Genomic DNA, 16,300 nt, shown 5'->3' with positions numbered 1-16,300 from the left:
AGATGGAAGTCCAAAAGACAGCCGGCGTGGTTGAAAAGTGAGGTGAAGGAAGCTATTAGGGCTAAAAGAAATGCCTTCAGAAAATGAAAGAAGGAACCATCTGAAAATAACAAGAAGCAGCATAAGGAGTGTCAAAGCAAATGCAAGGCGCAGATAAAGAAGGTCAAGAGGGATTATGAAAAAAGATAGCATTAGAGGCAAAAAAACATAGCAAAATTTTTTTCGGTATATTAAAAGCAGGAAGCCAGCAAAAGAATCGTTTGGGCCGCTGGATGACCGAGGGGTAAAAGGGGTGATCAAGGAAGATAAAGACGTAGCGGAGAGATTGAATGAATTCTTTGCTTCGGTCTTCACCGAGGAAGATTTGGGTGGGATACCGGTGTCGGAAATGGTATTTCAAGCGGACGAGTCGGAGAAACTTACTGACTTCACGGTAAACCTGGAGGACATAATGGGGCAGTTCAGCAAACTGAAGAGTAGCAAATCTGGACCGGATGATATTCATCCTAGAGTACTGATAGAACTGAAAAATGAGCTTGCGGAGCTACTGTTAGTGATATGCAATTTATCCTTAAAACGAGCGTGGTACCGGAAGATTGGAGGGTGGCCAATGTAACGCCCATTTTTTAAAAAGGTTGCAGGGGAGATCCGGGAAATTATAGACCGGTGAGTCTGACGTCAGTGCCGGGGAAAATGGTAGAAGCTATTATCAAAAACAAAATTACAGAGCACATCCAAGGACATGGATTACTGAGACCAAGTCAGCATGGCTTTTGTGTGGGGAAATCTTGCCTGACCAATTTACTTCAATTCTTTGAAGGAGTAAACAAACATGTGGACAAAGGGGAGCTGGTTGATATTGTGTATCTGGATTTTCAAAAGGCGTTTGACAAGGTACCTCATGAAAGGCTACAGAGGAAATTGGAGGGTCATGGGATACGAGGAAATATCCTATTGTGGAGTAAAAACTGGTTGAAGGATAGGAAACAGAGAATGGGGTTAAATGGGCAGTATTCACAATGGAGAAGGGTAGTTAGTGGGGTTCCTCAGGGGTCTGTGCTAGGACTGCTGCTTTTTAATATATTTATAAATGATTTAGAGATGGGAGTAACTAACGAGGTAATTAAATTTGCTGATGACACAAAGTTATTCAAAGTTGTTAACTCGCGACAGGATTGTGAAAAATTACAGAAGGACATTGCGAGACTGGGAGACTGGGCGGCTAAATGGCAGATGACGTTTAATGTGAGCAAGTGCAAGGTGATGCATGTGGGAAAAAAGAACCCGAATTATAGCTACGTCATGCAAGGTTCCACGTTAGGAGTTACGGACGAAGAAAGGGATCTGGGTGTCGTCGTCGATAATACACTGAAACCTTCTGCTCAGTGTGCTGCTGCGGCTAGGAAAGTGAATAGAATGTTGGGTATTATTAGGAAAGGTATGGAAAACAGGTGTGAGGATGTTATAATGCTGTTGTATCGCTCCATGGTGCGACCGCACCTTGAGTATTGTGTTCAATTCTGGTCGCCGCATCTCAAGAAAGATATAGTAGAATTGGAAAAGGTGCAGCGAAGGGCGACTAAAATGATAGCGGGGATGGGACGACTTCCCTATGAAGAAAGACTGAGGAGGCTAGGGCTTTTCAGCTTGGAGAAGAGACGGCTGAGGGGAGACATGATAGAGGTATATAAAATAATGAGTGGAGTGGAACAGGTGGATGTGAAGCATCTGTTCACGCTTTCCAAAAATACTAGGACTAGGGGGCATGCGATGAAACTACAGTGTAGTAAATTTAAAACAAATCGAAGAAAATTTTTCTTCACCCAACGCATAATTAAACTCTGGAATTCGTTGACGGAGAACATGGTGAAGGCGGTTAGCTTAGCAGAACTTAAAAAGGGGTTAGACGGTTTCCTCAAGGACAAGTCCATAAACCACTACTAAATGGACTTGGGAAAAATCCACAATTCCAGGAATAACATGTATAGAATGTTTGTACGTTTGGGAAGCTCGCCAGGTGCCCTTGGCCTGGATTGGCCGCTGTCGTGGACAGGATGCTGGGCTCGATGGACCCTTGGTCTTTTCCCAGTGTGGCATTACTTATGTACTTACGTATGGATGCATGGTGGGGAAGTGCCTCAGTTTTAAAGTGACAGTGCACTATGGCAGTGTCTGTGCCGGGCTCCATGGATGATGTCACCCACATGTGAGAACATTATGCCTGCTTGTTCTCAGAGAATGATGTCACTGCAAATCTGAGTTCTTTGCTTCCATTTGCAGGCAAGGTGACACAAACATATGTCTAGACTGATTTACCAGATAATGAAGAAACTATTTGCATTAATCAAGTTAACCAAGTAATGCAGCATGAAGAATGGTTGCAAGATTTCCCCTTGATGAACTGGCACACAAAGTTTGAACAATTTTCAGTTGAAAAATGAAGACTTAACATTATCGACATAAGGCTGCATAGTAGGCTTTGAAAAACAGTTCATACCAAAACGTTTAGAGCCCTATTTATTAACCTATGGTAAAATAGCATCTTTGAATGCTATTTTGCCTCAGGAAAATTTTATCCTATGATTCACTAACCCATGGTAAGTTTTCTTTGCATCGGCTGTAGCCAGGAACATCGTGCATGCCTGGTCACTACAATGCAATGACATTTAAAAAGGCAGGTGTTAAAAATATCGTCATTTCCCAATTCCTCTAAAAACAAATGAGGGTCCGTATCCGCTCATCTCCAATCTGTTTTGAAACAAAACACCCTAACCCCGGTTCCTTTTGAAACAGAAGCAGCTCCTTCTCCTTGTACTTCTTTGCACCTACTGGGCTATCCCAGTCACTTCTGCTCCAGTTGCTCCATCTTGGAAAAACGGCTCCAGCAGGCCACTAGCACTAGTCTTATGGTTCTACTGTTAGGAATCACGCTGCCTTAGGATACTGCATGATAATCACTCGGGGCCTACTACTACCATTTTTCAAGAGGTACTGAATGTTCCTCATTTGACATTTATTTCTATTTTTCCTTGAAAATATCTTATGACTTGCAATTATGCATATGATTAAAAACCTACTGCTGTAATGTCTCATTTGTTACCTTCTGCTGTCAGTTCTCTCTTCCACATAATCCCCCACTTGATGCCAAGCTCCTTGCCATACTCCTCTCCATACCAGACGAGGAGCTCACAGTGTGGAAAGATCAGTTTGCAGGATCTGTAGTAGATTTTCCCATGATACTGAAAGGCCACTAGATTTTGTTCTTCCTCGTTTCTAGCACAATTCACAAATCTGCAATATATATATATATATATATAAGCATTAAACTACAAATACTCAACCATAAATTAATTTATTTTTATTTCTCTCTATGCTGTTGAACATATTTTCCCAACATATATGTAGCTTCCACGTCAAGGAGGCAAGATTTAACTTGCTATTGCATTTTGAAACAGTGTATATTTTCTGTGTAAAACTCTATGGTAGTTTTTTTTTTTTAAAATAAAAGGCTTATTTGTGATTTGCACTCTCGAGCACAGCAGGCCAAGTATTCTCACAAATGGATGTTTACTTCCATTGCTTTCAATGGAAAGCAATGGAAGTAAAACCCGGTTGGCTCAATCCGCCCTCCTTTTTCTGGAGCCATATGGTAATCCTAGATGATGTCATCTGATGGAGCTTGATACAGATGCTGACTAGCAACATTAACTTAGAACTTTCTAGCAGTGTCCCACTGTGCATGCGCTGGTACCTTTCTGCCCAATGTGTGAGTGCGGGTTTCTCAGTCATATAAAATATATAAAGAATACAAAAAGGCTCTGAAAGGTGCATGAGCTATTCAAGCAGTTTTTGTGTAGGGCAAGTGAGGGGCTCTAAGACAATGGTCTCACAACAGACAGCAAACCTTCTCCACTTAAAATGAATAACACATCCTAGTAGAATCTTTTCTAGAAGCCAGCAAAGATGTGAGAGACATCCTTCAGCAAATCTAAGGATTCATATTCTATGCTCTCAATATCCAAGCTGTGAGGGCCAGGAATTGGAGGTTGGGATGCATAAGGGATTCTTTGGATTATTTTCCAACCTTCATCATAAAGAACAATCTCCATGAATCTTTGGAGGACAACTCCAGAAGAAGAGGAAACTAGATCTGCCTTGACCAGTAAGGAGCAATTAGGATCATAGTTCCCTGGTATTGCCTGAGTTTCAGTAAATTTTTTTCTATGAGAGGTATTGGAGAATACGCATATAGAAGACCCTCGCCTCAATATAGGGGAAAGACATCTGATGCTAGACTGCTGTATGATCTATGCCTAGAACAGAACTGGGAGACCTTGTTGTTGAGATGAGTGGCAAAAATATCCACCAAGGGGGTTCTGTGTGATCTGAGCCTGGAACAGACTAGGGGACCTTGTTGTTGAGATGAGTGGCAAAAATATCCACTCATGGACGATCATGTGGGCTACACCCATGTTGAGAAACCATTCATGATATTGCAAAATCCTGCTCAGTGTGTCCACCAGGCAGTTGTCCTTTCCTGGTTGGTATGTGGCTCAGAGGTCCATCCAGTGAAGGAGGGCCCATTGCCACTACTTCTTGGACAAGGGGTAAGATCCTGTACCTCCCTGCTTGTTTACATAGAACATTGCAACCTGGTTGTCCGTTTGAATGAGAATAATTTGGTTTTGTAGCTGATCTCCGAAAGCCTTTAGAGCATTCCAAATGGCCCCCAGCTCGAAGGAGTTGATATGGAGGTCTGTTTCTTGAGCAGACCATGTCCCCTGGGTGTGATGCTCATCATCATGAGCTCCCCATCCCTGGTTGGATGCATCTGTTATTAGTACCATTTAAGGAGGTGGAATTTGGAATGGTAGTGCACTAGAGAAGGGCATGAGTCAACTCTGGAGCAACCTGGATGACATCCACTAGATTCCCAGCCACCTGAGACCACTGGGAAGACAGGGTCCATTGGTCCTCTCTCAAATGCAGACGTGCCATGGGAGTGACATTTGCTATGATGTCACCTGTCATCAAAGTCTCCGCTCTCATTTGTGGAAGCAAAGTCCAAGCCTGCAATGTGTCTAGAAGGGTTCCTATGTACTCTAATTGCCAGACTGGGAGAAGGTGAGACTTGGGGCAGTTTATGACAAGCTTCAAACAAAAAAAAAAAAAAAAAGAAACTGTGATTCAACTATCCAATCAAGCAAAAGAAAAACATTGAAAATGGACCAAAAAAAAAAAACTGAAAATGGACCAAAAAATGTCATAACATAAATACAATTATTACTCAGTAAACTTCATGCAATACCATAATGAACTCTTCTTTATCATGTATGTATGCACATGGTATCTATATATACCATGATCTGTTCCATATATGTTATGTTCCATGTATGTATGCACCTGAACGCAATACCATTTGTAATTCTGTTAACTGGAAATGGCAACCACCAGTACGTCAAATGTAAGCCACATTGAGCCTGCAAATTGGTGGGAAAATGTGCGATACAAATGCTACAAATAAATAAAGTTTAAACTTAAAACAGTGGGAGGAAAAGCCTCAGACCCCAGGCTGGAACTGCTTTTGTTTTCCAGAACCTGAAATGCTTCAAAAATATTCAAATCTCCCCTAAATAAAGGGTACCTTCTCCTTAAAAAATATTTTAAATATGTTCTGAAGACAAATTGCAAAAGGATATGAAAGATATGCATGAAAGACTACAGAACTCAATCAAACAACTCAAACCATGTTGGGTCCCACCGACGATGGCCAGCATTTTGCCTAAACAAAAGGCTGCTTCAGGGACTGTCGATCTGTTGAACTGGCTCACAGCTCACATACTCCTGCTTACTGTGAGCCAATTCAACAAATCGATGGTCCCTAATACCCTGAAGCAGCCTTTTGTTTAGGCGAAACGCTGGCATTCATCCCAGACGAGTCTAATGCCTGAGCCTCTCGTTTGAGGGCAAATTCAACCACAAGAGAGTGGTGTGGTAATTGAGCCTTCTCGAATCTGGGAGTCTTTTAGATATGATACTGGGTATCCAACTTCTTAGGTGCAACCTGCACTGAGAGATTCCAGTTCTTCATCAATGCATCCTTAAGGATAGGGTGAAATGATACTGTGACCTCTTCCTTGGGAGGAGATTCATAGTCCAGGACAGTTAACATTTCTGCCCTGGGCTCTTCCTTCATCTCCAACTTAAATGGGATGGCAGAAAAGTCATCTCCCGGACAAAACTGGTGAAAGAGAGACCAAGCTGGAGATTTACATCTCTCGAGGTGGGGAGGGATTAGAAGGTGTTCCATAAGACTCCTCTTCTGCAAAGTAATGTGGATCCTCCTCTGAATCCCATGAGCGGTCCCATTCAGACTCTTAAGCATACTCAGACCAGGCTGAGTGAGTCTGTCCCTGCCTCGGCTCAGTAGAACCAGGTCCATGCTCCATAGAGCGCCGAGGTAGAGTCCTACCCTCAGACTCTGGGGAAGCTTCCTCCCCCAATGTCAACAGCAGTACTGTATGTGTCGATGTCCACACTCTTCAAGGTGCAGGTGTCAGATCTCTGCACAGGCATCAATGGAACCTCAGGGAGAGGCTGGGGCTGATCTGCTGGTGGTGCAATCACCCTTGAACGGTTTACACCTGCAGCATCTGCGCCAGCTCTTCCCTCAGCATGGCCCACAATCACTGATCAAAGGTGGGCATTGTTAAAGGCAGCGGAGCAGGGAGAGAAGAAGCCTAAGCAGGTGTTGGTGTACAACCGGTAGTGGGGACCTGGCTGCCTGGAAACTTGCACACGGGCACCTCTTCTAAAGAGGGTGAGTGCTCCTCCCAGTGCTGGCGCTTCTCTGGCACTCCCAGCACTGTGCATTGATGAGGACCGATGCTTGTGCTTCTTCAGCTTTCCCCAGTACTTAGCATCATGGTCCTTCGGTGCGGACGAGGACGTCAGACCCACATGTACCCTCGGTGTCGGTTCAGTGCTGATTGGTCCTGAGGCCTGTTTTCAGCACCCGATGTTGAGAGAAGTGGAGATGTTCTCGATGCTGGTGCACTCCCAGTGGATGCAGAAGTCTTGGCGGCCATCGAAGTTGATGCTTCTGGTGCCAATGTCGATGTATCAGTCTTTGAGGAGCCAAAAGGTTTCTCCTGTTGAACCTGCCATGTTCTGTGTCCTCAACTGTATTTTTAAACAGAGAGGAGTTAGGCTGATGGTCAGGTCCAAGGCACATGATGCACCAAGAGTGTGGGTCTGTCACAGAAATCACCCGATTACTTTGGGTGCACATTTTGAAGGCACTGGGATTTTGAGAAAAGAATTGCAGGCAAATTAAACTCCTCAATTTTGAACTGGGAAAAAGGGGCAGGGTTCAAACTGAGGTTGGTGCTCTGGCCTAAAGAGGGCCTAGCCACCTGCGAAAAAGAGAAAACTTTAAGAGCCAAAATAAAATGAAGGAAAAAAAATAATGGACAAAAATAACCACATGGGAAAGGCACTGCCAAAACAAGTGAAGTGCGCACTGAAAAAAGGAGAACATAAAGATGCATCCTCCCTGCTCCGCGGAAATATGAAGACTGAGGGCAGGAAGGCATTAGTGCATGTGTGGTGGGATGCTGCTAGAAAGTTCTAAGTTAATGTTGCTGGTCAGCGTCCACACTGGGCTCTGTTGGATGATGTCATCCATCTGTGAGAATACAACGGCCTGCTTAGCTTCAGAGAAACATAAAATCCAATATTTGGAAGACCACACGCAAGTGTAAATCCACTGTTATGTAGAACTTTAAAGGGGTGTAGTTTGGGTGGGAATAAATCTACATGTGCAGTCCCTTTTTCACAAAGGTAATACACATGTATGTGGGAAAATTCACACATTGGGATCTACACCTGCTCCCTTTGCTCGTAGAATAGTGGCGCAACCAGACGACTAATTTTGGGTGGGCCTGAGCCCAAAGTGGGTGAGTTTGAAGTTCTTACTGCCCCTGCCCTCCCCCCCGTCCCCAAACGCCAAATATAAATGCCTGAGCTGGTGGTGATCCCCAAGATCCACCAGCTGAAGACCTCCAACGGCAGCCAAAACATTTTTGAACCTCGGCAGCCAGTGGCAGTATGCACGAGCCATTGTTGGCCGTGCTCCCCATGCATGTTCAAATTTTTGCACATGCATAAAAACTGAGCTTAATGGGGGGGGGGGGGGGGGGGGGGGCAGCAGGGTTGCTTCAGCTATGATTTCTTGTGGACACTGTGCCAGTTGGTAAAGCTGGAAAGCATTTTGGTTGCTGTTGGAGATCTTCAGCTGGTGGGGCTTGGGGAATGCCACAGTAAGGGTGTTTCAATTTTGGGTGAGCCCCAGCTCACTTAGGCTTACCTGTGGCTAAAGAAGTTTTTTTTTTGTTTTTTTTAAGTACTAAATTTGGCCAGTCCTTTATAGGATGAATTAAGGAAGGTATCTTCCTTAATCTCTCAGGGTTGATATTCATAGCAATAAGTTGGCAGGAGAGGCTCCTACCTTCTCAAACTATGCTCAGTAGGCCAGTCGCTGAAATTCAGCGGCACTTAGGGGCCCTTTTACAAAACCACAGTAAGGCTAATGCATGGGTAATGCACGCCAAATCAGCACTACTGCCAGGGTAGCACGCCTGCCCACCCAGTGGTAATTTCGAAGCTGGCATGCGCTCATTCCTGTGGTACAAAATAATTTTCTATTTTCTACCATGGGGAGCGTTCATGGTTACTGCGTGGGTAGCATGTGATCCATTACTGCTAGGTCAAGTGGTGGTAAGGGCTCAGGCCGTAAATAGGCGAGTGCTAGTTTTAATTTTAGTGCACGCCCATTTTCTGGCCCATTAAAAAGAAAAACCTTTTTCCCAGCCATGGTAAAAAATGGCCCAGCTAGCGCCCAAAACACGTGCCCATGCTACCGCAGGCCACTTTTTACCACAGCTTAGTAAAAGGACTCCAGCAACACTGCCACTTATTGGTACTACAGACCATCTCTCTAATCCAGGAAGGAGCAGGGCGTTCCTGAAGCAGAGTTGGGGAGGAGCCAGGATGATGGCAATATTTGGTGTCGGTGCCCACTTAGGTAAATGGGAAGATAGAACCACACAAAAGGCAGTCCTAATTATGCTTGATTAGCCATGTGGGTGCCAACATGAATACTTGCTGGTACCCACATAGCTTTCAAGTATTGGGTTGTCACTGCCTTCCTCCCAGTTCCCCCAGATGACCCAACCCCCATCTTGGGACTGTCTCTAAGAAGTAGTAAGCCCCTCCGGGCCTACCTTAACTTTGTTGGTGATCCAGTGGCTAAGCATGGCAGGAACAAATCTCACTTCATCCTGCCCCTGGTGGCTCTTAAAGAGTGGCAGCCGTGATTTCTAAGTGGTAGTCTTGCATTATTATTCTAAGGCCCGGGGGGACTTAGTGGAACTTGGAGGGAGGAAGTCTGGGGGGCTGCCTTCTGTTGTTGTGAGAGCAGCTGGGAGGAAGTCAAATATGTTGAGGGAGGGGGAAAATCTTTACATGGATCCTAGCTGATATTCAGTAGGGACCTGCATAACTCCTTGTGGCCAGCACATGTCCAGTGAGAGACAGATATTCAATGCTGGTGCCCAAACATGCTGACCACCACTGGCTGAATATTGACCAACCATTGTTTGTTTATTTCCCCCTCCAAATTAAAAATAAATGACAATTGTAGCTTTTGTGGTTAATGAGTAGTATTCACATGTGCATTTCTACAAATTAGTTAACATTAACTTAGGAACACAGTTTAGCGGTTCCAACCTAGTGAAATGTCTTCCAGGATATTCAGCTACAAGATGTACAGACCAAATACTGAAAGTGATCCGAGAAGAGAGTGAGGCTTCGTATGCTGATGTTGTAATTCACCTGGGGACAAATGACCTGGCCAACAATAGCAAGTTTACAGCACAGAGAGCATTCCAGAAACTTGGGGAGGGACTGAAATCTTTGGTTTGGACTGTGGCTTTTTCTGAATTCCTACGTGGGGGAGGGGAGAAGAAAGACTAAGCAAAACAGAGGAATTCAATAAGTGGTTTGAGTCTTGGTGTAAAGAAGAAGGTTTTAGATACATAGGAGCGTGGGGTAATACATGGAAAAATAACAGGCTGTACTGTAATGATGGGCTACATCTTTCTGTGATGGGAAAAAGGATCCTTGGGGAGACATTCAGACAATATGTTTATAGACATTTAAACTAGAGGGTGGGGGTGACAAAAGGAAATGAGGGATTTCGGAAAGTCACCCCCAGAATAAACATGATGGCAGAGGGAAAGGTCATGTAAATATAGTAAACCACCTAAACTCACTAAGCACATGGAAAGCTATGTGCACAAATGCTCATAGTCTAAGTAAAAAGGTTCAAGACTTGCAAGCCCTGATGTTTGAAGAAAAATTGAATACTACTACTACTACTATTTAGCATTTCTATAGCGCTACAAGGAGTACGCAGCGCTGCACAAACATAGAAGGAAGACAGTCCCTGCTCAAAGAGCTTACAATCTAATAGACAAAAAAAAAAATAAAGTAAGCAAATCAAATCAATTAATGTGAACGGGAAGGAAGAGAGGAGGGTAGGTGGAGGCGAGTGGTTATGAGTCAAAAACAATGTTAAAGAGGTGGGCTTTCAGTCTAGATTTAAGGGTGGCCAAGGATGGCGCAAGAGGTAGGGGCTCAGGAAGTTTATTCCAGGCGTAGGGTGCAGCAAGACAGAAGGCGCGAAGTCTGGAGTTGGCAGTAGTGGAGAAGGGAACAGATAAGAAGGATTTATCCATGGAGTGGAGTGCACGGGAAGGGGAGTAGGGAAGGACGAGTGTGGAGAGATACTGGGGAGCAGCAGAGTGAGTACATTTATAGGTTAGTAGAAGAAGTTTGAACAGGATGCGAAAACGGATAGGGAGCCAGTGAAGGGTCTTGAGGAGAGGGGTAGTATGAGTAAAGCGACCCTGGTGGAAGACGAGATGGGCAGCAGAGTTTTGAACCGACTGGAGAGGGGAGAGGTGACTAAGTGGGAGGCCAGCAAGAAGCAGATTGCAGTAGTCTAAACGAGAGGTGACAAGGGTGTGGATGAGGGTTTTGGTAGAATGCTCGGAAAGAAAGGGGCGGATTGTACGAATGTTGTAAAGAAAGAAACGACAGGTCTTGGCAATCTGCTGGATATGAGCAGAGAAGGAGAGAGAAGAGTCAAAGATGACCCCAAGGTTTCGAGCTGAGGAGACAGGGAGAATGAGAGAGCCATCAACAGAAATAGAAAACGGGGGGAATATTGTTGTTATTACGGAGACGTGGTTCAATGATTCCCATGAATGGGATGTGACCATACCGGGCTATAATCTTTTTAGGAAGGATAGAGAAGGCGAAAGAGGTGGAGAAGTGGCTCTGTATATGAGAGACAATATCAGAGTGGCTGAAATGCGGGGAACCTGGGGAAAGGAAGAAGATTTATGGATCGTCCTGGAAAGAGAATATGGAACCTGTATCCACACGGGGGTTATCTACAGACCTCCTGCGCAAACGGAGAAGTTAGACAAGGATCTGATAGAAGATATTCAAAAGACTGGTATGAAAGGGGAGGTGCTACTGTTGGGAGATTTCAATTTGTCTGACGTGGATTGGAACGTCCCATCTGCGGAATTGGAAAGAAATAGGGAGATTGTGGATGCCTGTCAAAGTGCCTTGCTCAGACAAATGGTGACGGAACACATGAGGGAAGGGTTGATGCTGGATCTAGTGCTCACAAATGGGGGTAGTGTTTCTAATATCCATGTGGGAGCCCACCTATGTAATAGTGATCATCACACCATATGGTTTGATGTAAGGGCAAAGGCAGAGTGCGGACACACAAAACTCAAAAGTACTGGATTTCAGACGTACTGATTTTGATAAAATGGGGGAATACCTGAAGAAGGAGATGTTGGTATGGGAAGGCGTAGGAGATGTGGAAAAACAGTGGTCCAAGCTAAAGGCTGCTCTAAATATGGCAACTGATCTTTTTGTGAGGAAAGTAAACAAAAACAAGAGAAGCAGGAAGCCTATACTGTATGGTTCTCCATACACGTAGCTGAAAAAATAAGAGAAAAAGAGGCTTTCTTCAAGAAATACAAAAGACCACGACGAGAGGATCACAGAAAAGATTATTGGATTAAACTCAATGAAGCGAAGAGGGAAATACGGCTAGTGAAAGAGCGAGCGGAAGAAAAAAATGTCCAAAGATGTAAAGAGGTGACAAGACCTTTTTCAGATATAGAAATGCTAAATAGTAGTAGTAGTAGTAGTAGTAAGGAGAAGAGATAGGAATGGAATTGCGAGACTGAAAGATAATGAGAATGGCTATGTGGAGAGTGATGAAGATAAAGCGAACGTGCTAAACAAGTGTTCCAGGAGGACAATCCTGGAGAAGGACAGAGGTTGACTGCCGAGGGAACGTCTCGGAATAGAATGGATACTGCGCCGTTTACGGAAGAAAGAGTTTATAAACAGCTGGAGAATCTGAAGGTGGACAAAGCTATGGGGCCGGATGGGATACATCCCAGGATACTGAAGGAGCTCAGAGAGGTTCTGGCGGGACCTCTTAAAGATTTATTTAATAGATCTTTAGAAACGGGAGAGGTTCTGCGGGATTGGAGATGAGAGGATGTGATCCCTCTTCACAAAAGTGGAGACAGGGAAGAAGTGAGAAACTACAGACTGGTAAGTCTCACATCGGTGGTAGGAAAAATAATGGAGTCGTTGCTGAAAGAAAGGATAGTTAACTTTCTAGAAGCCGAAGGGTTACAGGACCTGAGGCAACATGGCTTTACCAAAAGAAAATCCTGCCAAATGAATCTTATTGACTTCTTTGACTGGGTGACCACAGAACTGAAGGACGTGCGTTAGATGTAATCTACTTGGACTTCAGCAAAGCCTTTGATACGGTCCCCCACAGAAGACTCGTGAATAAGCTGAAAGGGTTGAACTTAGGACTGAGTGGTGAACTGGATAAGAAACTGGTTGACTGACAGGTGGCAGAGGGTGGTGGTAAATGGAATGTGCTCGGAGGAAAGGAAGGTGAGCAGTGGAGTTCCTCAGGGGTCGGTGCTAGGGCCTATTCTGTTTAATATATTTGTGGGAGATATTGCTGAAGGGTTGGAAGGAAAGGTGTGCCTTTTTGCAGATGACACGACAATACCCAATAGAGTGGATACCCTGGAGGGAGTAGAAATGATGAGAAGGGATCTCCGAACCTTAGAAGAATGGTTGAGGGTCTGGCAGTTAAAATTGAATCTTAATCCTAATAGGGGATATATATATATAATAGGAGGTACCTAAAACATCAACAACAAACAGTACTCCTGTTCTATATAAATTACAAAATCTTTATTAGTGAAAAAAAAAACAGTAACATTAAAAGAATTACCAAATAATATCCCTGCAACTCACTCACACTGCCATCCACACCAAACTTATACCCGGATCACATATGTAAATCCCACAGAGAACATCAAACATAAACCCTAAATTGCAGTTTCTTCAGTCTCTGTGTATCATCAGAGCACAATCTCAATAAAGATCAGTCAGTGAGCCCTAAAAAAACAAGGGCCCACAAACCCCAGTTCTTAATAATTGTAGCAGATATTGAACATTGCTGATCTTTGTATCCAACAAGTTCTCAAGTGAAAAAAGAAAAAAACTCCACTGCAAAATAAAGCCACTGTTCTTATCCCTGTGATAAAAAAACCACAGAGAATTGCAAAATCACACAAATCTTCTGCGATCCTCCTGCACACAGTCAAACCTTTAAATTAAAGGCAGCCAAAGAATGCTTCAGGTAAGTGGGAGGCTTCCAGGGATAAGTGTGTTTAATTTATTTGATGTAGTACATGGCAACCTGATTGTCCGTTTGAATTTGAATAATTTGATTGGACAGCCGATCTCAGAAAGCCTTTAGAGCGTTCCAGACCGCTCGCAACTCCAGGAGATTGATCTGAAGACCTTTTTCCTGAAGGGACCAAACTCCTTGAGTGTTAAGCCCATCTACATGAGCTCCCCACCCCAGGAGGGATACATCTGTTGTCAACACTTTTTGAGGGTGAGGAATTTGAAAAGGACGTCCCAAGGTCAAATTGGATCGAATTGTCCACCACTGAAGGGAATTGTGAAATTCGGTGGACAGTTGGATTACATCCTCTAGATTCCCGGCAGCCTGATACCACTGGGAAGCTAGGGTCCATTAAGCAGATCTCATATGAAGATGGGCCATGGGTGTCACATGGACTGTGGAGGCCATATGGCCTAGAAGTCTCAACATCTGCCGAGCTGTGATCCGCTGAGACGCTCTGGCCATGGAAACTAGAGACAGAAGATAGAAAGATATAGTGGAATTGGAAAAGGTGCAGCAAAGGGCGACTAAAATGATAGCGGGGATGGGACAACTTCCCTATGAAGAAAGACTAAGGAGGCTAGGGCTTTTCAGCTTGGAGAAGAGATGGCTGAGGGGAGACATGATAGAGGTATATAAAATAATGAGTGGAGTGGAACAGGTGGATGTGAAGCGTCTGTTCACGCTTTCCAAAAATACTAGGACTAGGGGGCATGCGATGAAACTACAGTGTAGTAAATTTAAAACAAATAGGAGAAAATGTTTCTTCACCCAACGCGTAATTAAACTCTGGAATTCGTTGCCGGAGAACGTGGTGGAGGCGGTTAGCTTGGCAGAGTTTAAAAAGGGGTTAGACGGTTTCCTAAAGGACAAGTCCATAAACCGCTACTAAATGGACTTGGGAAAATTCCATAATTCTAGGAATAACATGTATAGAATGTTTGTACGTTTGGGAAGCTTGCCAGGTGCCCTTGCCCTGGATTGGCCACTGTCGTGGACAGGATGCTGGGCTCGATGGACCCTTGGTCTTTTCCCAGTGTGGCATTACTTATGTACTTATGTCTGCTCTTGTCTCGGGGAGATAGGCGATACGTCTGTGAATCCAGCAGAGCTCCAATAAATTCCAGTCTTTGGACAGGGAGAAGATGGGACTTGGGGTAATTTATAACAAACCCGAGTAGCTCCAGCAGTTGAACAGTCATCTGCATGGACTGTAGAGCTCCTGCCTCCGAGGTGTTCTTCACCAGCCAATCGTCAAGATTAGGGAACACATGCACTCTCAGTCTGCGTAGCAACGCTGCAACTACTGCCAGGCACAGCACACAATACTGGAAGTGCTGTGCTCCCAGACGGAATCGAATATACCTTCTGTGAGCTGGAAGTATCGGGATGTGAGTATAAGCATCTAAGTCCAGAGAGCATAGCCAATCGTTTTCCTGAATCATGGGAACAAGGGTGCCCAGGGAAACCATCCTGAACTTTTCTCGGACCAGGAATTTGTTCAGGGCTCTTAGGTGTAGGATGGGACGCATCCCTCATTTTCTTTTGCACAAGGAAGTACCTGGAATAGAATCCCAGCCCTTCTTGCCCTGGTGGAATGGGCTCGACCGCATTGGTGCTGAGAAGGGCGGAGATTTCCTCTGCAAGTACCTGCATGTGCTGGAAGCTGAAGGACTGAGCTTCCAGTGGGCAATTTGGAGGTCTGGAGATCAAATTGAGGAAGTATCCGAACCGGACTATTTGGAGAACCCACCAGTCGGAGGTTATGAGAGGCCACCTTTGGTGAAAAAATTTTAACCTACTACTACTACTATTTAGCATTTCTATAGCGCTACAAGGCACAGACACTTTTTATAGCAGCTATGCTCATCTGGAGCCAGTCAAAAGCCCGTCCCTTGCTTTTGCTGGGGAGCTGCAGGGGCCTGTTTGGGCGCACGCTGTTGACGAGAACGAGCGTGCTGGGGCTGAGCCTGAGAAGGCTGTCGGGAAGGAGGATTGTACCTACGCTTATTGTAGGCATAGGGAGCACCCCTCCTTCCCCGGAAAAATCGTCTACCTGATGAGGTAGAAGCTGAAGGCGCCCGGCGGGAGAGATTGTCCATAGCGGTTTCCTGCTGGTGGAGCTGATCGACCACCTGCTCGACTTTCTCACCAAAAATATTATCCCCCCCGGCAAGGGACATCCGCAATCCGCTCCTGACTCTATTGTCCAGGTCAGAGGCACGCAGCCATAAGAGTCTGCGCATCACTATACCTTGAGCAGTTCTGGATGCAACATCAAAAGACTCATAAGCTCCCCTGGACAGGAATTTACGACATGCCTTCAGCTGCCTGACCACCTCCTGAAAAGGCTTGGCCTACCCCGGAGGGAGCTTGTCGACCAAGTCCGCCAGTTGCTTCACATTGTTCTGAATGTGG

The 16,300-nt window shown here is 44.8% G+C and overlaps 1 protein-coding gene across 1 annotated transcript in view; it reads right to left on the bottom strand.

The window, feature by feature from the left end:
• Positions 1-16,300, bottom strand: part of PRDM9 (PR/SET domain 9) — a 379,759-nt gene that overhangs the window by 22,257 nt on the left and 341,202 nt on the right. Inside the window, exon 10 of the mRNA XM_030213360.1 lies at positions 3,101-3,291. Within this exon, the coding sequence (XP_030069220.1) occupies positions 3,101-3,291 (191 nt within the window). The remainder of the gene's footprint in view (positions 1-3,100; positions 3,292-16,300) is intronic.

This window comes from Microcaecilia unicolor, chromosome 8 (genome assembly GCF_901765095.1).
Source record: "Microcaecilia unicolor chromosome 8, aMicUni1.1, whole genome shotgun sequence".
Taxonomy (NCBI): Eukaryota; Metazoa; Chordata; class Amphibia; order Gymnophiona; family Siphonopidae; genus Microcaecilia; species Microcaecilia unicolor.
The sequence above is the reverse complement of the archived record's forward strand: the minus strand, read 5'-3'. Positions and strand labels throughout refer to the sequence as shown.